The sequence below is a fragment of the Prionailurus viverrinus genome, chromosome E2 (assembly GCF_022837055.1).
Source record: "Prionailurus viverrinus isolate Anna chromosome E2, UM_Priviv_1.0, whole genome shotgun sequence".
In the NCBI taxonomy this organism is placed as follows: Eukaryota; Metazoa; Chordata; class Mammalia; order Carnivora; family Felidae; genus Prionailurus; species Prionailurus viverrinus.
In genome coordinates this window covers 56077843-56103015 of record NC_062575.1, presented here as the reverse complement: position 1 = coordinate 56103015, position 25173 = coordinate 56077843, and the positions used below count along the sequence as shown (strand labels likewise).

General features: G+C 42.7%; 1 protein-coding gene across 1 annotated transcript; it reads left to right on the top strand.

Annotated features, from left to right (window-relative positions):
* Positions 1-763: 763 nt before the first annotated feature.
* LOC125153766 (zinc finger protein 613-like) lies at positions 764-19198 on the top strand. Its single transcript, XM_047837277.1, is given in 5 exon segments — positions 764-940; positions 9088-9214; positions 9483-9512; positions 9515-9577; positions 17270-19198. Coding segments are annotated over 5 exon segments (1890 nt in total). The 5' UTR covers positions 764-874; the 3' UTR covers positions 18874-19198.
* Positions 19199-25173: the final 5975 nt, after the last annotated feature.

Sequence of the window (25173 nt, the reverse complement as noted above, 5' to 3'; positions counted from 1 at the left end):
ATCCCGTTATTTCATAGCCCATACTTCCAGATTTCAACAATTGGTGTTTTCCAAACAGGCCCGGAACAAAAGGCGACCTTGGCTGGGAATTTATTTATTTTTTTATTATTATTTTTTTTTGCAACGTTTATTTATTTTTGGGACAGAGAGAGACAGAGCATGAACGGGGGAGGGGCAGAGAGAGAGGGAGACACAGAATCGGAAACAGGCTCCAGGCTCTGAGCCATCAGCCCAGAGCCCGACGCGGGGCTCGAACTCACGGACCGCGAGATCGTGACCTGGCTGAAGTCGGACGCTTAACCGACTGCGCCACCCAGGCGCCCCTTGGCTGGGAATTTAGATCGCGACGCTCCAGCACACCTTCCAAGCCTAACCTCAATGGCTGGGATGCCCACTTAGATCCCAGCCGAGCGGACCCTTCCTTCCCCCGCGCCCCCTTCCCGGCTCCACAGACCCCTGACATTCCGCCAACACGGCCGCGCTCACAGCCCGCTCGTTTCCGACCATTTCTCGGGCGGGCGCAGCGTTGTTTGCGAGCTTCCCCATGGGAGGGACACACGTAGGCGCCAGTAATCTGACCGGAACCCCCCAGGTGAGCGGCGGAAAGACCGCGGGGGCGAAAGACCGCCTTGCAGCGCGCGTGCGCCCAGGGTGCCGCCGGAAGTGGGGACGCTCGCGCGCCCCCGCCCCGGCCGCCGTAGCCGGTGCCCCCAGAGCTGGGTGTGCGGCCGGGAACGGGCGAATTCGCAGAGGTGAGGCGTGGCCGCCGGAGGTGGCAGTGGACTCGGGGGGAACCCAGATCAGCGTGCGAGTCTCGGCGGAAGAGCTTAAGGAGGGGAGAGGATCCACGGAGGTCCGTGGCTCTGAGGTTGCGATGCCTTTGCCGCCAGGCCCGGGGGACTGCGGTGGTCGGGCATTCAGGCTCTGTGGAGATCGTGAGGTCAGAGTTTGGGGTCTGTGCGGGTCACTGTGCCAGGGGCGTTCCGGGATTGAGAACTGGAGGGGAGTGGGTATCTGTCGATGAAAGCGCTGTTCAGTTTCCTCTCCACCGACTGGTGTGCAAGGCTCCTCAGGCCCCCACAGATAAGAATTTTAGGGAGATCAAGGATTAAGCAAATCTAAACTGCTAAGCCTTCTGTTAAAAATGACTTTACTGTAACTAAACTTCCGTTTTCACTGGAAGTTTATTTGGATATTTGCTTTCAGATTCTGACACCAGTAAAACAACATTTGTAACCTCCCAAATTCTATTTCCCAAACATAATTTTTAATCAAAAATGTATTTCAAGTCTTTTCTCTTTTCTTTTCTTTCCCTTTCGTTTAGAGAGAGTGCACAAGCTGGGGAGAGGGGCAGAGGGAGAGAGAGAATCTTAAGTAGACTCCACGCTCAGCACAGAGCCCTATTCGGGGCTCCATCACACAACCCTAACCCTAACCTGAGCCGAGTCGATCATTAACCGTCTGAGCCACCGAGGTGTCCCTCTGCTTAATTTTCACAATTCAGATAAACTCTGGAAATACTGGGATAATTTGCTCTTTTTAGTTAATTTCATATTCTAAACATTTCCATGAAACAAATTCTTATGACAAAATTGTTTTAGTGGCTACACTAATAAACAGGTAGAAGAAGGAGTGATGTTGTGACTAGAATATGATTAAATACTTGCATCTATTTGGATTGCTTTTGAATATTTAAAATATTTAGTTATTCTCTTGATTTTGGCTCAGGCCATGGTCTCACCATTGGCTCTGCCCTGGGTGTGGAGCCTGCTTGGGATTCTCTCTCTTCTTCTCTCTCTCCCCCCCTTCCCCCTCTCCCCCTCCCTTGCTTGCAAGCTTGCTCTCGAGCGCTCTCTCTGTCTCTCTCGTTCGCTTGCTCCCAAAATAAACTAAATATATATATATACACACATATACGTATATATATATATACGTACATATATATACATAGACATATGTGTATATATATGTGTACGTATATGTATGTGTGTGTATATATGTATATATACGTATATATGTATGTATATGTATATATGTATATATATATGTGTATATATATGTATATATGTGTATATATATGTATATGTATATGTGTATATATATGTATATATATATATAGTTTTCGTCCCTGTTCCTGGCAAGAGCTCCTAAAATCCTTGGGATTTTCCAAGTGTGAGAGTGGTTAAGGTGTCTTTTGTTATATTAATGAGGCCACTTTTGCTAAGCATCTGTGGGTGGGGGCTGGTTGCCAGGGGAACCAACTTTGTGATTGGAGGGTTGAAACTCTTAGGCCACCCCCTAACCTCTGGGGAGGGACCGGAGCTGTAGGTGGAATCGGTCACCACTGGCCAATGAGTTAATCATGCCTATGTAATAAAACCTCCATAAAACCTCCATAAAACCCCAAATGGCCACGGTTCAGGGAGCTGCTGGCCTGGAGAACGTGTGGAGCTGGGAGAGTGGAGAACCAGGAGAAGGGCAAGGAAGGTCCACACCCTTTCCCCATGCCATCTGCGTCTCTTCTGACTGTTCCCGAGTGACAGCCTCTTATAATAAGCTGGTAACCCTAGTAAGTAAAAGGTTTGACTTCTGTGAGCCACTTTCTCAATTTAATTGCACCCGAGGAGGAGGTCATGGGAACCTGATTTATAGCCAGTTGGTCAGAAAGATAAGTCACAACTGGATTTGGGACTGACTTGAAGCAGTGGAGGGGGGTGGAGGTGCAGTCTTTCTTTCCTTCCTATAATAACTGCTATCTTGTTTTATATCACACGTCTTCATGCTTTTACTAGATGTGTATGTATCTACAAACAATACATAATCTTTTGTGCGAGTTTTAGAAACATGAGAATGGTAGTATATTGTATGTATTAAGAAAATTACAGGTAGGGTGGCCGGTTAGCTCAGCTGGTTAGAACGTGGTGCTAATAAAAAAAATTACAGGGGCGCCTGGGTGGCGCAGTCGGTTAAGCGTCCGACTTCAGCCAGGTCATGATCTCGCGGTCCGGGAGTTCGAGCCCCACGTCAGGCTCTGGGCTGATGGCTCGGAGCCTGGAGCCAGTTTCCGATTCTGTGTCTCCCTCTCTCTCTGCCCCTCCCCCGTTCATGCTCTGTCTCTCTCTGTCCCAAAAATAAATAAACGTTGAAAAAAAAAATTACAGGTAGTGTTTTGTTTTGTTCTTCATGCTGTGGAAGTAATGAATTCCTAACCGACTAAGGGCTCAAGTTTGAAATAGGTTTTGTATTTTTATGGAATGTTTTTCTCAGCATCAATTTTGGTGACCGTAAGACTTTTCTAACCTGCTAATATATTGTAGCAGACACAGTTGGTTACTTGCTGTTGCAGAAAAGAGTTAACACAGCTCTTTTTAGAAAGGCCTTCTTACAAGGTTGCTTACAGGTCCCTTGCCTGGCATCTGGGAACTTAGTTTTGGGGAGGGTTCCCATCACTCCCTATTGAATGGCTCACTGTGCTTAAACCGTTCTTTCAAGCAGTATGGTTTATTCTCAACATCTGCTCTCCTCTGGGAATCTGGGATTTTGGCATGTGCTAGGCAGTGGGTGCCTACATGAACAGCCCCCAGTAAGAGCCGTGGGCACCATGTCTCTAGTAAGCTAACACATTGTGTGTTATCACAGCTTGTTGCTGGGGGAGGTGAAGGCTTCCTGTGTGACTTCACAGAGACAGGACTCTTAAGAGCTTGCACCTGATTTCCTCCAGATTTTGCCATTTGGACTTTTTCTCTTTGCTGATTTTGCTTTGTATGCTTTTGTGGTAATAATTTGCTGAGGTCTGTCAGTCCTAGTTAATCACTGACCCTGGGGGGTGGTCTTGGGTATTTCCAGCACATCTGCCCAACATCCATTCACTTCCTTCCCTTTTTCTAACAGATTCTCCAGGTGTTCCTTGGCTTCTGGCAGCTTGTCTCGTCTCTGCCTCCATGTTCACGTGGTCTCATCTTCCCTGGATGTAGGGTCCATCTGGATACTCCTGGATTCTCTTAAGATCATTAATTACATCGGCAAAGACTCTTTTTCCACATGAAGTCTCATTCACAGGTTCATGGGGTTAATACATGGATACAGCTTTTTTTGGGGGGGGGGGACCATTTAACCAAGTACAAATGGGGATGTGGATTTTAAGGGATTATATGTCCAGAGTCTAACCTTCTGTATGTCCTTTTTCCCACTTTCCCTTTCTCATTCATGCTGCTGCTTCTTTTTTATTTATTTTGAGAGACAGCATCCCAGGCAGGGTCTGCACTGTCATTGCACAGCCTGATGCCAGACTTGATCTCACAAACTGTGAGGTCATGACCTGAGCCATGATGAAGAGTCAGACACTTAAATGACTAAGCCATCTAGGCACCCCTCATTCAGGCCACTTCTGCTTCACAGAAGAAAGGCATGCCTCCCCCACATTCAGATGTTATGTTTTATTTGCCTGGGTTAGAAAGCCTTTGGGGGCACCAAGTAAAGAGAAAGTTACAGATACTGACTTTGACTTAAGGTGGGTGCACAGCAGCAGTGTCAGTGTCTGGGCCCAGAGCGAATGGATCATCCAAAATGAACTTGCCCTTCACCCCACAGGTCCTGGATTCTCAGGAATAGGAGAGATCCAGTAAAGGACAAGTAGGGGTTCTTGGAGTTGCATACGGCCATTCATGGGACATCCTTGTCCTAAGACCAAGATTTCTGAACAGAAAATTAGGGCAGATCCAGAAGAACTAACATCCCTGTTACTGGGCATTTTCTGAAACAGCAGAAAATGATGAAGGCCCAAGTGACTTTTGGTTTGTTGTATTCAAAAGTTGAGTCTTTCATGGATTTGGGGAGGCCTGAAAAAATCAGTTTAACTAAATAAAAAGTGTAAATGGGGAAAAATGGGCTCTGGGGAGAAATAGATGTCCCTTCAAAATTAGGGCAGAGTGGGATCAGGAACATGTTGTTCCTAGAGTTCGTGCATGACTAGTGCTGGACTGTGGTGTATGGATCTGCAGGATCCTGCTGGTACAACCATCAGTGTGTACCTACTTACTATCTCTGACAGTCATTGCAGCCAGAAAATCACGGTAAGTTACATCAGATGCCTTGACTCAGGACAAAGCATATCAGTTCCTCAGGAGAGGTCACCATTTCATGGCACGTAAGCGTTAGGAACTCTCTTTGATGGTTTCTTTCCAGAGGTGACCTGGTAGGCTGTGTGATCTCAGCAGCCTTCTTCAAATCAGTGTACGAGCATGTCTGTTACTTACCTGATTATTCTGAGTCCCCTTTGGGAGTAGATCAAGTAGAATTCAATAGACACTGGTTTTTGAGGAGACCACAGCCCGATGACTTCCATACCCAGCCTTACTTCCATCTGGATTTGTCCTTGAGTAGAACTGGAAGTGCCCAGGGGCGCCTGGGTGGCGCAGTCGGTTAAGCGTCCGACTTCAGCCAGGTCACGATCTCGCGGTCCGGGAGTTCGAGCCCCGCGTCAGGCTCTGGGCGGATGGCTCGGAGCCTGGAGCCTGTTTCCGATTCTGTGTCTCCCTCTCTCTCTGCCCCTCCCCCACTTGCGCTCTGTCTCTCTCTCTCAAAAATAAATAAACATTAAAAAAAACATTTTTGGGGGCGCCTAGGTGGCGCAGTCGGTTAAGCGTCCGACTTCAGCCAGGTCACGATCTCGCGGTCCGGGAGTTCGAGCCCCGCGTCAGGCTCTGGGCGGATGGCTCGGAGCCTGGAGCCTGTTTCCGATTCTGTGTCTCCCTCTCTCTCTGCCCCTCCCCCGTTCAAGCTCTGTCTCTCTCTGTCCCAAAAATAAATAAACGTTGAAAAAAAAAATTTTTAAAAAAATAAAAAAAAAGAACTGGAAGTGCCCAGTAAAATGGAAGGTTTGCACACCTTTCAGAGGCCCTCTGTGAACAGGTCGCTGGACTGGTGTTTGAGTACAGATTTGGCCAGAGGGAGTTACAAGTTCTTATCTGGTGCTGGCTCGGGTTGTTGAGATCTACACAGGGTTGCCTTAGAACTTCAGCTCATCTCAGAAAACACAGAGCCTTCTGTGTTCAAAATCGAGTTGTCACCTTCCACCTTTGTACTGCCTTTAATTACACAAATGACTCATTGTGGCATAATAAAAAATATATATGTATTTGCTCTTTGTCTCTGGTTCCTGGCTGAGCTCCTATATCCCATTATTTCTCCTAAGTGGCAGGAGTGTCTTTTGTTTTCATGACAAGCCCCTTTGAGCATATCTAAGTTTATGCTAATGAGGTGACTCAAGGTAAGCCCCTAGATAGCTTCAGGATGAGGGCTGGTCCCCCAAAAGACCAAGCTTTGATTAGAGGGCTGGAACTTTCAGCTCCACCTGGAACTCGGGACAGGAGAAGAGCTGCAGCTGGAGTTCTGTCACCAGTAACCAGTGATTTAATCAGTCGTGCCTGTGTAACGGAACCTCCATAGAAACTTGGGGTGCCTGGGTGGCGCAGTCGGTTAAGCGTCCGACTTCAGCCAGGTCACGATCTCGCGGTCCGTGAGTTCGAGCCCTGCGTCGGGCTCTGGGCTGATGGCTCAGAGCCTGGAGCCTGTTTCAGATTCTGTGTCTCCCTCTCTCTCTGCCCCTCCCCCATTCATGCTCTGTCTCTCTCTGTCCCAAAAATAAAATAAAAAACGTTGAAAAAAAAAAAAAAAAGAAACTTGACAGGGTTCAGAGAGAGAGCTTCCACGTGGGCAGATCCTGCTAGGAGGACAGTGCACCCCAACTCCTTGGGGACAGAGGCTCCTCCACGCAGGACCTCTTTGGACCTCACCTGAGTACCTCTTCATAGTATGATTTATAATAAACTAACTTTTTAATGTTTGTTTATTTTTGAGAGAGGGGTAGAGAGATAGAGACAGGGAGACAGGAAACAGGCTCTGCACTGAGAGTAAAGAGCCCGATTCAGGGCTGGAACTCACAAACCGTGAGATCGTGACCTGAGCCGAAGTAGAATACTTAACCAACTGAGCCACCCAGGTGCCCCCATAATAAACTGTAATTTTAAGTCCAATATTTTCCTGAGTGAGTTCTAGCAAAATCACACCTGAGAGGGGAAGGTTGTGGGAACCCCTAAATTTATAGCCACGTTGCATAGAAGTGCAGCTAACATGGGGACCTGGTACTTGTGACCGGTGTCTGAAGTGAAGGCAGTCTTGTAGAACCGAGTGAGCCCTTAAGCCGGTTAAGGTCTGATGCTGACTCTGAATAGTGTCAGATAGGATTGAATTATAGGACGCCCAGTGTCTGAGAATCAGAGACTTGGAAAATTAGTATTGGAAGAGACCATGTATTTGGTGTCAGGAAGAACCACAGAGTCAGATACATTTTTTTTTCTTTTTTTTTTTTTTAATTTTTTTTTTCTTTTTTTCAACGTTTTTAATTTTATTTTTGGGACAGAGAGAGACAGAGCATGAACGGGGGAGGGGCAGAGAGAGAGGGAGACACAGAATCTGAAACAGGCTCCAGGCTCTGAGCCATCAGCCCAGAGCCCGACGCGGGGCTCGAACTCACAGACCGCGAGATTGTGACCTGGCTGAAGTCGGATGCTTAACCGACTGCGCCACCCAGGCACCCCATATATTTTCAATGTAAAAGGCTCATTATATAGTACACATAGTGATAAAGTTCCCCTCCATACATTCTTTGGCCCACAATTCTCTGGTACATCATTAACACATGCTTGGTAGTGTGTTCTGTGTTCTGGCATTTACCTATGTGTATCTATGTGTGTGTGTGTATATGTGCATGCCTGTGTGTGCATATATCTACGTGAATCTATTTAGGCAAATGCTTACACCTGTGAAGACATTTTTACGAGCATAAACTCATACTATGTCACCCTGATGTCCCTAGCATTTCATACAGTGACTGACAAATAGGTGCTGAAATACACAGATTGCAAATGATCTCAGGGTAGCAAGAGGATTTAATGGCTGCATATCACAGATATCTGTGATTTGTGGGATAAAAGAATGACTGAATATTTTAATGACTTTGCTTCTTTTGTGATTAATTGAAAAAAATAAGAATAGAAACAGCTTACAAGGTGAAAATGAGCAGAACCACTTCCTTCACATTCCTTTTGAGTAGGGAAAACCTCGCCCTTCCTCCTTTGTGTCTCCTTAACTCTCATATCACTGCCAGTCACATCACTTCTGATGCCAGGCATGGGGACCCCCCCCCCCCAAACAATTCTCTGACACCAGCTGGGTGGCCTACAATTCAAATCAATTCTGGCACTTCCTAGAGTTAGCATCAGATTCCAGGTTAAGGGCTCACTCCCACAAGACTGTCCCCTACTCAGATGTTAATTGAAAAACAGTAGGTCCCCAGGTTACTCACAACTTCCGTCTGATTTGGCTACAAATTGGAAGTTCTCCACGACCCCTCCTCCAGTTCAAATTCAGTTTCAATGAATTTGCTAGAGTGGCTCACAGAACTTGGGAAACACACTTACCAGTTTATTAGAAAAGGTAATAAAGGACACAGGTGAATAGCTGGGCGGGAGAGATGTGTAGGGTGAGGTGTGTGGGAAAGGGCATGGAGCCTCTACCCCCTCTCCAGGCACCATCCTCCCAGAAACTCTCCAAACCCTGTACTTTAGGGATTTTATGGAGGCTTCCTCACCTAGGCATGATTGATCATTAACTGTTTTCCAGCCCCTCTCCGGTCTCAAGAGAATAGATATCATATCTCAAGAGATATGAGAATTAAGGAAAGTTAACTGGTCTGAAAGTTCCAAGCTTCTAATCATGGCTTGGTCTTTCTGGTGACCAGCAGCATCCAGGAGCCCAGCCAGTTGCCCCATCAGAACAAAGACATTCATACTGTTCTTAACACTTAGGAATTTACAACAGTTTCAGGAACGCTGTGAGAAATTGGAGTTAAAGACCAATTAGAAAATAAAAGATGCTCCCAGGGCCCTTATCACCTAGGAAATTATAGGGGTTTTAGGAGCTCTGCCAGGAACCAGGGACAGAGCCCAATATATATATTTTCTATTACCTCGCACCTTCCATTTCAATAAAAGGGAAATACTTCCAAAGAGGACCGTTTTGTTACAGGAATCGCTGACACTGGAGGATGTGGCCGTGGACTTCACGTGGGAGGAGTGGCAGCTCCTGGCCCCCGCCCAGAAGGACCTGTACTGGAATGTGATGCTGGAGAACTACAGGAACCTGGTGTCACTGGGTGAGGACAGCTTCCCTGTCACTCGGAGGCCTTTCCTCTGTCAGCTTCTGAGGGCTGTGGCGTGTCTGTGCTGAAGTGTAGGTTTTCAGTCCCTTCCCTGGCCCCTGATGTGAAGGTAGAAGCTCTCCTTGTCTCAGAGAAAAGGATGTCGCCTTTGATTTGCGACATGCAAATTGTGCAGTCCCTAACATGTATCGCCCTCATACCATTGCAGAGCCCAGGGCAGTTTGATGAGCCTAATAAGTCTTCTGTCATTTCCCATATACAGGGTATCAAGCTCACCAACCAGATTCACTCTCTGATTGGAACAAGAAGAACCACCATGGATTTTCAAAGATGAAGTCCAAAGTCAAACCCATCCAGGTGAGAGAAAACCAGCAGTGGGGGAGGGGGAGAGGGGAGGGGAAGGCTGTGGAAATCACTTTCTTGTCATTTCAGGAAGGCATCATAGTGGTGAGGGTGTCTGGGGCTACAGAACTGGAACTTCTATGTATCTTTCTCCTCAGATGAGAACTCTTTCTCGCTGTAGGAATTTAGAGGAAAACATACTGCTTGATCTCTTCATGGAACTAATCCCTATCTATCTTTTCTTAGATGTCAACATTTTTTACCCTAGGACTATTCTTGCTTAGATTTGCACATCTTCCCACTTCATCACTTGTCAGAGTCCCTTTCACCTCTCTTTATGAAATTCTTCCTTCCATGTCTTGCTAAGAGAAAACTTTGAATTCATTGTTGTCTCCTAATACACCTTCCTGCCCCATTGGGAAATACTTATTTCCCTTCAAAACATCCAACCCCCCCCCACCTTGGATGCTTTGCTTCCACGGTAACCTCATCTCTCTCTTTTTTAAAGCTGCTTCTTTTTTTGAGGGAGTGCACACATGGAGGAGGGGCAGAAAGAGACAGAGACAGAGAATTTCAAGCAGGCTCCACGCCCAGTGCAGAGCTCAATGCAGGGCTTGATCTCAGGACCATGAGATCATGATGTGAGCCAAAATCAGGAATCAGACACATAACTGACTGAGCCACCCAGGCACCCCAACCTGGTCTCTTCTTATGCATCTATCTGCTTCTCTCTTTCCCCACTCTGGGGTTACTCAAAGGTTCTCTTTTTATTCTCTGCTCTGTCTCAAAGGCCTTAAAACCTTACTTTATTAAAAAATGTTAAGTTCCTGTTCTTTGTGGAGATTCCCAAGTTGAGATCTCCTTTAATATTGTCTAATCTATATACAGTTGACTCTTGAACAACATGGGTTTGAATTGCCTGGCTCCACTTATGCACGGATTCTTTTCCATACAGTATAGTACTATAAATATACTGTCTCTTCTATGATTTCCTTAACATTTTCTTTCCTCTGCTCACTTTATTATAAGAATACAGTATATAATACATATACAAAATATGTGCTAACTGGCTGTTGGTAGTAAGGCTTTCAATCAACAATAGGCTATTACTAGTTGTGTTTTGGGGGAGTCAAAGTTGCATGTATATTTTCGACTGCCCCAGAGGGTCGGTACCCCAACTCCTGTGTTGTTCAAGGGTCAGCTGTAGCTTACCTCTTTCCATGGCAACTCCCTAGAGTTCACACTTATGTGAGAAACTAGAATGATCTTCCCTCTAAGAAAACCCTTTTCCATCATCTTTTTCATTAAAAATTTATTTTTAATATTTGCTAGGGTTTTGTTGAGGTATAATTGACATTACATATTTTACAGTTTCATTGTCTTTTTATTTTATTTTTTAAAACAATTTTTTATGTTTATTTTATTTTTTATTTTTGAGGGAGGGAGAGAGAGAGACAGAGCGCCAGTGGGGGAGGGGCAGAGAGAGAGGGAAACACAGAATCCAAAGCAGGCTCCAGGCTCTGAGCTGTCAGCACAGAGCCTGACACAGGCCTCGAACTGTGAGATCATGATCTGAGCCGAAGTGGGAGGCTTAACCGGCTGAGCCACCTAGGTGTGCCCCAAGAGAATTTCAGTTTTTAAAAAGACAATGATAATGTTTAAATAAACATTTAAAAAAAATTTTTTTTTTTAATTTGAAATTCTCTTGTACTTCTGTACATCTTAAATCCTGGCCATGCTGTGATTACCTTGAACCTTCTCTACTCTCTAGGGTATTTAAGGTGTCTACTGTTTCTCTTCTTTAATTAGGATACAATTTCTTCTTCTCAGTTCCTAGCCTAAATAAAGCCTCCTGTCTGCTTTACTGTAATTCCTTTGTATATTTGTTAATTCTACTCTTTCTTAATTTAACTTAGATTTTGTTAATGGATTATTGTCCCTAAAGCTTTCCCTTGTCTCCCCATAGATTGATGACAGTAAGTTGCAGTTGACCCTATTATCATCCATGACACAGAAATTTTATTTCTTTCAAAGACCTAAAGTTTCTACTCTCAGAAAGGGGGAGGCATAAATATAACAAAAGTAAACATGCAGAGTTTCAATTTTATTAGATGAAGAGTTATGAAGATGGATAGTGATGATGGTTGCATGACATTATGAATATATTTGATACCACTAAACTGTAAACTCAGAGTGGTTAAGATGATAAATTTTGTGTTGTGGATTTTATCACAATTTAAGAAGTGGGAAAAGTACATAGAAACTATGTCTAGTGGTGAAAAGGGCTGTGAACACCAATCCGTTGGCATCACGGAACAGTGGGTGGAAGGGATGGGGTCTGCCCTTCTACAGATAGGAATGTCTGTGGACTACAAGACGCCTGTGAGCAGAGGATGAGTGACAGGGAGTAGGTTTCCTGGGTGAAAAATGAAGAGAATGGGAAGTGCAGAGCCAGAGGCAAGAATGTGTCTGAGGAACATCAAAGAAGCCTGTGTGGATACTGCAGAGTGAGCAAGAGGGAAAATTACTGGAGATGAAGTCAATGGAGTAGTGGTGATTGATAGGTTGGTTGGTCATGGAGGGCCTTGTAGTCCATTCTGAGGACTTGATTTTACTCCTAGTAAATTGAGAAACAAAGTTTATAGTATAGCAGTGACAGATATAATTTATATTTTGGAAGTGTCACTTTGACTATGGGTAGACTGGAATAGGGCAGAAGTTGAAGCAGAAAGCCAGATAGGAGACCTGGTCATTGGTGGGCTTCCCTAGGCTTGAGATGTGAGTAATAGAAGATTCTGGAGATATATATATATATAAAGACTGAATTTGCCATCAAAATAGATATCAGGTATCTTAGTTTCCTAGGGCTGCTTAACAGAGAACTGTAAGTTAGGTGGCATAAAACAACAGAAATTTACCTTCTAGTTCTAGATGCTAAAAGTTGGAAATCAAGGTGTTGGCGGGCTATGTTCCCTCCAGAGTCGAAATAGGAATCTTTTCTTGCCTCTTTCTAGCTTTTGGTGGTTGTTGGAAATTCTTGGCCTTCCTTGACTTGTAGGAACACCTTTCCAGTCTTTGCTTCTGTCATCCTATGGCCATTTCCGTGTATATTTTCTGTGTCTGTGTCCCAAATCTCCTTTTCCTTATAAAGATGCCAGTCACACCCTAATCCAAAGTGAGCTCATCTTAACTTGTTTATATCTGCAAAGACTATTACCAAAAAAGGTCACATTCACAGGTACCAGGGGGTTAGCAATTGAATATATCTCCTTGGGGAACAAGTTCAACCCACAACATGGGGTGAGAAAAGGAGACAGATGAATGATGATGCTAAGAATTTTTAGCATGAGTCACCAGAAGAGTGACTCTTCTGTCATTTACTGTGATAGAGAAGATATGTGGGAGGAGGAGATTTGGGCTGGGAAGTCAAGAGTTCTATAACGGAGATTGTAAGTTAGATGTGCTTGTTAGCATCTAAGTGGGGCTCTCTGTTGCAGTTTGATGTACCTGGAAAGGTCAGGGAGAGGTGAGGTGCAGAGAAAGAAATTTGGACCAGATGAGATCTCCTGGGGAGTGGATCCAGATAAAGAAAACAAGAGCCTTGGACAGTCAGGGATCAACAGATGAGTGTGTAACAAACATGGTAGAGAGAGAGTGCATGATGAGCAAGTGTTTTGTGAAAGACAAAGTCAAACATTTTCTAGAGAGTTGACAATGCATCAAGTAAGGTAAGAACTCAGGGAGAAGTACGTCATTTTTTGTTCTTCCCACTCAAATAATATATATTTTCACTTTTGTTTGTTCTTCCCACTCAAATATATATTTTCACTTTGAATTCTTCCCATGAGATGGTTTATTGCTAAACAAAAATATAGTATTATCTTCCTTCTCTGAATTGTACTTTGGCCCCAGTTAACCAGCCACTCCTAAAGATACTGTATCTCTATGATTTGGTGGTATCTGAGGCTTCTTTACTATTCTTGTGTCAAGGGCTTGCTTTTCATTCCTCCTTGTACAAGAAGAAAATACATCTTGGTCATCCATTTATGTCTTCATCAAATAACTATTGTAGCCAGGTTGGAGAGAGACCCACACTTTTCCATCTGTATATCAAGGATTTCTTAAATGCCAGATTGGTATTGAAGGAGTTTTCATTATAATCTTAACAACGCTGCTTCCTCAGAGAGTTGGGTTTTATTAGAATAGGGTTCAGGGCCCACATATGTCTTTATGCAGAGCCCCCCAAGGGTGCTATTGTGACCCAAGCTGATGAACTACAGTCCTAACACACAGTAAAAGAGCTTGAAATTAGTGGGAAACAAAGTTAAGTGTTTCTCTACACCAAAGATTTGATAAGCAAAGATTGGACAGATCTTCATGTAATATTTAGAAATGAAGCTTTTGATTGTGTGAGATGTTTTTGCTATAATTCAAGGCTCTACAAAATTCAAGCAAATAATAAACATAGGGACTACAGTTGACCCTTGAGCAACACAGGTTTAAAAGGCACAGGTCCACTTATACACAATTTTTTTTTCCAGTACAGTTCTGTAAATGTAATTTATGATTTTTAAAAAAAATTTTTTTAACATTTATTTATTATTGAGAGACAGACACAGAGTATGAGCAGGGGAGGGGTAGAGAGAGGGGGAGACACAGAATCTGAAATAGGCTCCAGGCTCTGAGCCGTCAGCACAGAGCCCGACGTGAGGCTTGAACTCACAAACTGTGAGATCATGACCTGAACCGAAGTCAGTCACCCAACCAACTGAGCCACCCAGGCACCCCTAATTTATGATTTTTTAAATAACACATTTTTCTCTACTTTTTTTTTTTTAAATAAGAATACAGTATATAACACATATAACAGACAAAATATGTGTTAATGTCTTTATGTTATCCGCAAGGCTTCTGGTCAACAGACTATTAATAGTTAGGTTTTGGGTAAGTCAAAAGTTAATGTGTATTTTCAACCACAGGGAAGGGGGGGTTGGCACCCCTAACCTCCCATGTTGTTTAACAGTCAACTGTGTTTTAGAAGTTTAGAAGAAAAGTAACCTAAAGTGGTATAGAAGGAATGGAGAATGATAGTATCACAAAGTACCTTACGTTGCAAGAGATATAGCTAGGCTTTGAAGAAGATGATGAAGAAACATGCCAAAAAATTGGAAATATGCACAGCCATATGGGAACTGTCAAAAGATTGGCCTAAAACCAGCCACATGAAGATCAAGGTCAGAAGGTATTTGTTGGAGACTAGTGAGTGGAAAATTGGGTAAACTGGGCACATTATGTTAATGTAAAGGTTTATCACCAGGCTACTTTTGTGATTTTTCCATGTTAGCAATAAACAGGGCATGGTAGAGATTAGGTTTTCTAAATTTCTGTAGGTGGGCACTGTAGCAATAGTAAGGTGTAGCCAGATGTTCTAAGTAAAACTAAAGGCAAACCTGCCAGAGTCTTGATTCAGGAGGAAGGTGGTCCATTAGGACCCCTTAAATGATACCCCATAACCTAACTATTAATAGTCTACTGTTGACCAGAAGTCTTGCCGATAACATAAAGAGTGTAGAATTAAGGAAGAAGCTGTTAGTGGCAAGACGAGAGATTAGTCTGTCAGGGACAGTGAAATGGGAGAAACTCTAGTATGATCTCCATGCAGGTACAGTATGATGAAGAAGGTGACAGTTCCCACATCTGGTGCAGCAGATCTGCTTGTAGAGAAGACTGTGCATGTTGTAAAAGTCTGTAAGGATGATCAAGTCCCTCTTTCTGTGGGAACATATGAGAATGTGTCACACCTAGAAGAAAGGTTAGTGTTTGGGAAAGTTCATTTGATGATGGTCTACATAATGAACAAGAATGACGTGTTTTAGCAACAAGGTGAGGCCCCGGAGTCTGTTAGAATTTTTTTTTTTTTTAATTTTTTTTTTTTCAACATTTGTTTATTTTTGGGACAGAGAGAGACAGAGCATGAACCGGGGAGGGGCAGAGAGAGAGGGAGACACAGAATCAGAAACAGGCTCCAGGCTCTGAGCCATCAGCCCAGAGCCTGACGCGGGGCTCGAACTCACGGACCGCGAGATCGTGACCTGGCTGAAGTCGGACGCTCAACCGACTGCGCCACCCAGGCGCCCCAGAATTTTTTTGAAATCAGATTCTATGCATCCAACATTCCGACTTGTCTCTGGGATATTTGTTCTAACACTGGGTCCGCTTATTTCTCTATCAGTGTGGTTGATGCTTGGGTCTCTTCAGCGGTCTCTCAGAGTCCCAAAGCTCTGTATGTTGAAATGACTAAGGACATAGTCTTGTGCCTTCATCTGCTTTCAGTCTTGACCTGAAATGTGATCCCGTTTAACACTCTGACCTTAGTGATATTTACGTTCTGATGATTTCCACATATCTCCATTTAAGACCTCTCTCAAGTTTTGGGGCGCCTGGGTGGCGCAGTCGGTTAAGCGTCCGACTTCAGCCAGGTCACGATCTCGCGGTCCGGGAGTTTGAGCCCCGCGTCAGGCTCTGGGCTGATGGCTCAGAGCCTGGAGCCTGTTTCAGATTCTGTGTCTCCCTCTCTCTCTGCCCCTCCCCCGTTCATGCTCTGTCTCTCTCTGTCCCAAAAATAAATAAACGTTGAAAAAAAAAAAAATTAAAAAAAAAGACCTCTCTCAAGTTTCATATATATCTGACTGGGTTTTCCATGTCTGTACTTGGATATCTAATAATTACCTCAAAGGTGAAGTGCTTCAAAATGCACTTGTTCTCATCCTATTTGAACTTGAACAACATCTTCATCTTATTAAAAGGCATCACCCACTTACCCATTAGCTCAAGCCACATACTTAGGAACACGCTTTGATTTCCTCCTGTTACTTATCCCCAGATAAATCCAGTAATGGGTCTTATCCATTCTTCAAAACACATCCAGATTTCTTCCACTTTTCATTCCCTTTGCTTCCTCCAACTAGGGTCACATTTGCAATTGCCTACTTTCTTCTTTTTCTTACGTGTTTATTCTGTTTCTCTTTCCATCCTTAGAGTAGGAGTTCAGTGAAAATAAAGAGTATTTTTTTATTTCTCCAACACTAACATGATACCTGGTATATGGTAGTAGCCACTTAAGAAGGATGTATTGAATGAGTGGATTTTGTCTCTTACCATTTTGAATCAGGTATCCCTCCAGCCTCTGTGATCTGATGCTGCTAGTGACTTCCTTGTATTTTACTGTCTCCAGGGCCTTATTTACAAAGCAGATAATTCTTGATCTGTTGTGAATTTACCCTATATGACACTGACAGCTGTCATCTTTTGGTTTGTTTTATTTGTATTACTGTGTTTTTAAACATTTCTAACAGATAAGTTAGTATTTCATGAGTACAGAATTTTTTTAGGTGGGGAAGATAGAAATGTTCTAGAGATGGATGATGGTGGTGGCTCCACCACAGCGTGACTGTACTTAATGACACAGAACTGTACGCTTAAAAATGATTAAAATGGCAAATTTTACCTTATGTGTATTTAGCTATAATTTTAAGAACTTTTTTAAAAAAGAGATAAGGAATATGTATACAAGGATATGCTTGGAATTTCTTTTATGTTGATACTAAAAGTTTTCCACTAAAGAGCCAGCCCACCCCACAGTACTTTTGAAGCAGTTTTATTCCATATGATGGTCATGGAAAGATTCACCGTTGTCTTCTTTCCTAGAAATTGAGAGAGTTGACGATCATCTGCCTCAGCACTTAGAAAATCTCAAAATGCCGAAGAGGATGGAACAGTGTTATGAACTGAACACATGTGGAAAGACTGTTCATCAGAGCAAAAGTCATTTTCCTTTCAGGCCAAATCATGATAGGTTTCACTTACGTGGAAAAACTTTGAAGCCACACTTAATCAACCGAAGTAGAAGCTGTGACAAAGAGCCTGCTGAGTCTGGTGGAGACGGGAGATCCTTTCTCAGTGCTAATCACAAGCAAACTCACACTGAAATTCAATTCCATGAAAGTAGAAGGCCCACCAGCACTAAGTCACAATTCCTTAAACATCAGCAAATACACAAAATAGAGACGGCCCACGAATGTCCTGAATGTGGGAAAGCCTTCCTCAAGAAGTCTCGGCTCACAGAACATAAGAGAATTCATACAGGAAAAAAACCCCATGGGTGTAGTGTATGTGGGAGAACCTTCTCCAAGAAGTTCAAGCTCACTGAACATCAGCGAATTCACAAAGGAGAGAAACCCTATGAGTGCTGTGAGTGTGGGAAAGCCTTCCTCAGGAAATTTCAGCTTACTGAACATCAGAAGACTCATACAGGAAATAAACCCCATGGCTGCGGTATATGTGGGAAAGCATTCTCCAGAAAGTTCAAGCTGACTGAACACCAGAGAACTCACACAGGAGAGAAACCTTATGGATGTACTGAATGTGGCAAAGCCTTCTGCAGGAAGGCAGAACTCATTATACATCAGAGAAATGAAAGAGGAGAAAGGCCCCATCAGTGCAGTGAATGTGGAAAAGGTTTCGCCAGAAAATCACAACTCATTCTACATCAGAAAACTCATACAGGAGAGAAATCTTATATATGCAGTGAATGTGGAAAAGGTTTCATTCAGAAGGGCAATCTCCTTATACATCAACGAACTCATACTGGAGAGAAACCCTATGGATGCATTGAATGTGGTAAGGCCTTCAGCCAGAAGGCGTGCCTGATAGCACATCAGCGATTTCATACAGGAAAGACTCCCTTCGTATGTACTGAATGTGGAAAATCTTGTTCACAGAAATCAGGACTCATTAAACATCAGAGAATTCACACAGGAGAGAAACCCTATAAATGCAGTGACTGTGGGAAAGCCTTCACTACAAAGACAATGCTCACTGTCCATCAAAGAACTCATACAGGAGAGAGACCCTATGGATGCAATGAATGTGGGAAAGCTTTCTCCCACATGTCATGCCTTGTTAAACATAAGAGGATACACACAAGAGAGAAACATGTAGATTCAGTGAAGGTTGAATATTCTTCCACAGAGGGTCACAGCTTATTAGATACTAGTGAATTCATGCAGGGGAAAAGCCCTGTTAATACAGTGACTGCACAGATGCCTTCCGCGATCCCTCAGACCTCATTAAACATCAGTGGGCTCCTCGCAGATAGGAATGCAGTCCTAGTGGGACAGCCAGCTGCCAGATGTGCACCCTCAGGAAATAATGGAGAATTTGTACAGGAGAGAAACCTTATGAATGCAGCGAATGTGGTTGTGCCTTCAGTGGTCAATTACATCTTATTTTATGTCACGAAAAACACATAGAAAAAAACTGGTACATTCAATTAGGAAAAGCCTTGAGCAATAATGTCTTGCTGATAATATGGTTATACACAAACAAAACCCATGAGTGCAGAGGCTAGTTTTAGAAGATCGACTCTGTCTGTCATCAGTGATCAACATAGCTCATCAGGGAGCTTATAGTGAGTAGAGACATGGCAATAGTGGGAAAGTCCCTACCCTTAATATGCGTCAGTTCATACTGAGGAGAAACAGGAGGCAATGAACGTGGGGCACCTAGGTGGCTCAGGTCATGATCTCATGGTTCGTGAGCTCAAGCCCCATGTCGGGCTCTGCGCTGACAGCTCAGAGCCTGGAGCCTGCTTCAGATTCTGTGTCTCCCTCTCTCTCTGCCCCTCCCCCGCTCAGCTGTCTCTCTCTCTCTCTCTCTCTCTCTCTCAAAAATAAACATTAAAAAAAAAAAAGGCAGTGAACATGGCTGGGATTTCAGTGGTACATTCTGCCTCATGCATTAGCAGGTAAAATCACAGAGAAATAAAACTCTGTTAATCCACTAATTGTGGAATTCCTTTAACGAAATACTAAAGTTCCTTGTGAAACAAAGGTTTGTGAAGATGAGGAACATTTGAGAGCTTTATGTACCTTTTCTAATTTGACCTATGTCATGTAATACACCTGATGTACATTTTCAGACAGGGTACCTTGAACCACATTCCTAATTACCATGTTAGTGATTCCATAATTTAGAGGAGATAGTTTCTGCCCTACATCACTGGCTAACATTATCACACTATATTCACTTTTCCCGTTTGTGGATTTTTTTTTTTTTTAATTTTGTTTGAGAGAGAGAGAGTGTACGCATGTGAGCTGGGGATAGGGGCAGAGGGAGAGAGAGACTCAAGCATGACCCTGGGATCATGACCTCCACTGAAATCAAGAGTTGGAAGCTCAACCAACTGAGCCATTCAGAATTAAAACAGGGCCAGGAAGAAATTAAGTAAATAATAAAACAGGGCCAGAAAGGACCAAACTTTCCAAGTAACCTCAGGTGCACCTCTTTCTCTTTTTCTAAAATTTTCTTCAATTCTAAAATTCTTCAGTATCATATAATGTTTACCCTGTTGCATTTCTTTGGCTTTAGATTTTATTTCAGGCAACTGAAGTCCTTCAAAAAGAAATGAATATTTTAAACTCATGAATATAATTTAATGTCCTTTGATGAGTTTAAGTTCAATTTAAAAATAAGAGCAAGCATTACACAATGTCACCATAAAAGCGATTTTTAAAATTTTCTAGACCTGAAAAGATAGAGAAACCAGGTTTGCAAAATGAACTAAAAGCCCAAGTACAATTAGTAATTTAAACCTACACATTAAATAACAAAATACATTCCAACAAAGCTCTCAGTAGTCATTTTCGAAAACATGAGAAAGTAAGGTAGGCAATTTGAACACAAATTAAGAGGATTACTTCCATCCTAGCTCTCTCTGTCCCTTCCCTGATTATTGAATTCTCAGAATGCTGGGAATCTGAAGTTCTAAATGCTTGGATAACTATCCAGTTGCCTCCCCTTGGAGGCAGTACCCTGTCTAACCCTAACTTTTGCTTCATTGATGGAACCACCCCAACATTCTTCCTGGTATCTATTCCCATTTTCTCTCAACTCAGAGGGATTCTGAGTCCTACAAACACGAGGAAGACAAAAGTAGATCATAGAATCAGCCTTGGACCGATATCTCATGCTCCACAAAGCCAGACAGACTTGGATTTGGACCTAGAGTAGGCATAGGGTTTCTGGAAGAGTAGGGTGAATCTAGTGCTGGAATTACTGAAGGCCTGTAACCAGCCTGGAAAGTATTTTTGGAATCTGATATGTATAATTAGTTAAATGTAGTCAGGGGTAATCACAGGGGCTGGCATAAACAATACAGGAAGAAGTTCAGACCACGTCTACTGGTGAAAAACTGATCTGAAAAGGGCATGAGGTCAGGTCTCAGGGAAAAACTAAAGGTAGAGGTCTGTCAGACGAGATAGTTGAGTGGCATTTAAGCAGTTGATTTTTTTTTTTTGTAAATCAGTGACATAAACACCACTAGAATCATTGGAGAGAACATTTCACTTGTTTTCTTCGAGATTTTGATATGGAATATAAAGACCTTGGGTCATGTATAAACGTTACCAATTTTAATACAAACCATATTACAATATCAACTTTATGCGCATGTAAGGTCTTGAATGTAAGTTATACACTGTAAAAGTTAGACTATAAGCTTCATGAGGGTAGGGAACTTCTGATAACCCCTGTATACAAGATGTCTAGAAGAATATGTGATACAGGGTAGGCACTTGATACACATGGTTAGTTGACTGAATCCCATCCAATAAGCAATCTTGTCTTGCTTAACAGATTTAAAGCAGGGCCAGGAAGAAATTAACTAACCAAATAATAAAACAGGGCCAGAAAGCACCAAACTTTTCAAGTAACCTCAATGTATCCCAAAACAATTCTTTGTAAGAGGGGCGCTTCAAGAATATTTGTAAGAGAGGCGTCTGGGTGGCTCAGTCGGTTAGCATCCAACTCGGTTTTGGCTCAGGTCATGATCTCACAGTTTGTGGGTTCGAGTCCCATGCTGGGCCCTGCACTGACAGTGCAGAGCCTGCTTTTGGATTCTCTCTGGCCCCTCTCTCTCTGCCCCTCCACCCCCACTCTCCTCTCTCTCAATAAATTAAATAAATAGAGTGCAAAAATATCCTGATCTCCCCTGTTGTACCTACTCCCCCATAATCCCATAATAAAGTTGACAAACTTATCAGGCAGGAAAATATGACCAGTGTTGAAAGACCAATCAAAAGTGACCTAGAACTGATATCAACGCTAGATTGAGCGAACAAGGACATTGTATAAACGGTTATAGCTGTATTCCATTATATCAAAAAGAGGAATGATTAACATGTTAATAACAACAATGTCTTGGGTTGATAAGATATGTAATACATTTTACTTCATATTTTATAAACCTTCTCAGAATACTGTTGTTTGTTCACTATCTTGATCAGAGAGTGAAGGGCAGTTAGCAGTTTCCCCTAGGCATTCCTCACAATACCTCTTTTGCCACTTGGCCAAGAACATAAGGCCGCCTTTTTTTTTTTAAGTTCAGGTTCTCTGAACAGTTTTTCACTTTTTAATAAAATCTTTTGTCCTCATTATGCTTAAATTTGTACTTTCTTTTGCCTTGCCATAAAGTTCACTGATGTTTTGCATACACAAATAGGGTAAACTCCTAGTTTTTAGACTCCCGCCCACCTGTTTTTCATTTTGGATAGTTTGTATTGCTGTGTCTTTTCAGTTCACTAATTTTTTCTTACACAATGTCTACTCTGCTAGGGACACCTGGGTGGATAAGTCCTTTAAGCTTCCAACTTCAGCTCAGGTCATGATCTTGTGGTCCATGGGTTTAAGCCCCACATGAGGCTCTGTGCTGACAGCTCAAGGGCCTAGAGCCTGCTTTGGATTCTGTGTCTCTCTCTCTCTCTGCCCCCACCCCTCACTCACACTCATCTCCCTCTTTCTCTCAAACATAAATAAACACTAAAAAGAAACAATGTTTACTCTGCCATCAATCCCATCAAGAGTATGTCTTATTTCTAGAAATTTGAATTGGGCCTTTCTTTTTAGATCGTTCATATCTCTATTTAATATGGTTTATTTTTTGGGTCTGGGTGGCTCAGTCAGTTGAGTGTCTGACTTCAACTCATGTCATGATCTTGGGGTTCATGGGTTCAAGCCCTACACTAGGCTCTGTGCTGACAACTCGGAGCCTGGAGCCTGCTTCAGATGCTGTGTGTGTCTCTCTCTTTCTCTCAAAATAAATAAATAAGCACCAAAAAAACAAAAACAAAACATGGTTTACTTTTTTTTTAAGTTTTTACTTAAGCAGTCTCTACAGATCACAACCCTGAAATCAAGTCGCATACTCTACCAACTGAGCCAGCCAGGCATCCCAACATGGTTTACTTTTAACCTAATTGTGACAGTATTTAAAGTGAGTTTTCAGTATTTAAAGTGAGTAGTTCAGTTAAGCATCTGACTCTTGATTTTGGTTCAGGTCATGTTACCATGGTTTGTGAGTTCGAGCCCTACACTGGGCTCTAGTGCAGAGTGTGCTTGGGATTCTCTCCCTCTCTCTCTCTCAAAAATAAGTATTTTTTTTTTTTAAAGTAGGCAGCATATAGTTAGACCTCGGTTTTTGTTTGTTTTGTTTTTTAATCTAGTTGACAATCTCTTTTTATTGGGGTATTTAGGTCATTCATAATTAATGTGGTTATGTTCAAATAATGTGCAATTTGTTATTTATTCTATCTGGTTTTGCTCTCCTTTTTGTCTTTTTCTACCTTCTTTTGGAGTAGCTATGTTTTATGATTATTTATATCCTTTGTTGGCTCATGAGGTGTAATTTTGTTATTTAAGTGGTTCCTTTAGAGTTTACAGAATGTATCATTCACTTAACAGTGTATCTTCAAGTTATCCTACTTTTCACATGTAGTACTAGAATCTTGTAATAGTATACTTCAGTTTTCTGCAGCCAGATCAGCTTTGTTGAAGAGATTATCTTCTGGATGCTCCTGGGACACTTTTTTTTTTTTCTTTTTAAACCCTAGGATATATTTTTAGGGGATGGATAAACTGGCTTTACATAATTACACATTAGCATTTCTAACTCCATATACTTTCAGAATCTTTACAAAATATGAAGAAATTTCTGGCATTTAAACTTTAGGCCACCTTTGAGTCAGGTTACATTCAACCAACAAAGCAAACTAAAGGCATTCTAACTGAGCTTACACATTAAAGCCAGAATCCATTCATGGTCAGCCCGTAGTTAAGTTTGCCTGATCCAAATTTTTATTCCTTTTTACCATAATCCCACAAATGTTTCCCAGGATTCTGTTTATATAAGCAATATATATAAAAAAATAAATACTTCATAATTACATTGTGTTTATCCAAGGGATGCAAATTAAGTTAGTTCGTTTAATTTTTTTTTTTTTTTTTAATTGAGAGAGGATGCAAGTGAGCAAGGGCGGAGAGAATCCCACAAGGGGCAGAGAGAAAGAGAGGAAGAGAGAGAGAAGCGGGGCTCACCCAAAATGGGGCTCAAGCTCACCTAATGTGGGACTCAAACTCATTAACTGTGAGATCATGACCTGCGCCTAAGTCAGATGCTTAGCCGACTGAGCCATCCAGGCACCCCTCACCACTGTATTAGACTGCTTTGGCTGTCATAACAAAATAACAGTGTTTGAAACAACAGAAATTCATTTTCTTACAGTTCCTGAGGCTAGAAGTTCACAATCCAGTTTCCAGCAGATTTGGTTTCTGGTCAGGACTCTAGCTGCCATCTCCCCATGTCCTTGCAAGGCATTTCCTCAGTTTGTCTGCACAAAGAGCACTCTGGTGTCTCTTGTACTAAGGACACCAAACTACTAAGATCAGAGCCCTACCCTTTGACCTCATTTAACTTTAATGACTTCATTAGAGGTCCCATCCCCTAATATGGCCACACTGGGTGTTAGGGTTTCTACCCGTGAATCTAAGAGGACACCAACATTCAGTCCATAATATTCCACCCCTAACCACCCCCCAATTCATGACCTTTTTGCATGCAAAACACATTCCATCCCAACAACCCTCAAAGTCTAACTCATTCCAGCATCAACTCTAAAGTCTATATAATCTAAGTCTCACCTAAATCAGATATAGGTGAGACTTCTGGTACAATTTACCCTGAGGCAAAATTCCTCTCCAGCTGTGAACTAAAATTAGAGAGGTGATTCACTTCCAAAAAAAATGGTGGGACAGGGGTAGGATAGACATTCCCATTCCGAGAGAGAGAAATTAGAAGAAAGGGGGTGATGAGTCCCAAGCAAATCCAAAACCTAGCAAGGCATATCCCATTAGATCTTAAGACTCAAGAATAATCATCTTTGGAGTGCCTGGTTGGCTCAGTCAGTGCATCCAACTCTTTTTTTTTTTTTTTAATGTTTATTTATTTTTGAGAGAAGCAGAGAGAAAGGGAGACACATGATCTGAAGCAGGCTCCAGGCTCTGAGGTGTCAGTGCAAAGCCTGATGTGGGGCTGTACTTCATGGATCACGAGAGCATGACCTGAGCCGAAGTCCGACACTTAACCAACTGAGCCACCCAGGCACCTCTCGGTGGGTCCAACTCTTGATTTTGGCTCAGGTCATGATCCTGGGGTTGTGGGATGGAGCCCCAAGCCTGGCTGTGTGCTGAGCATGGAGACTGCTTAAGATTCGCTCTGC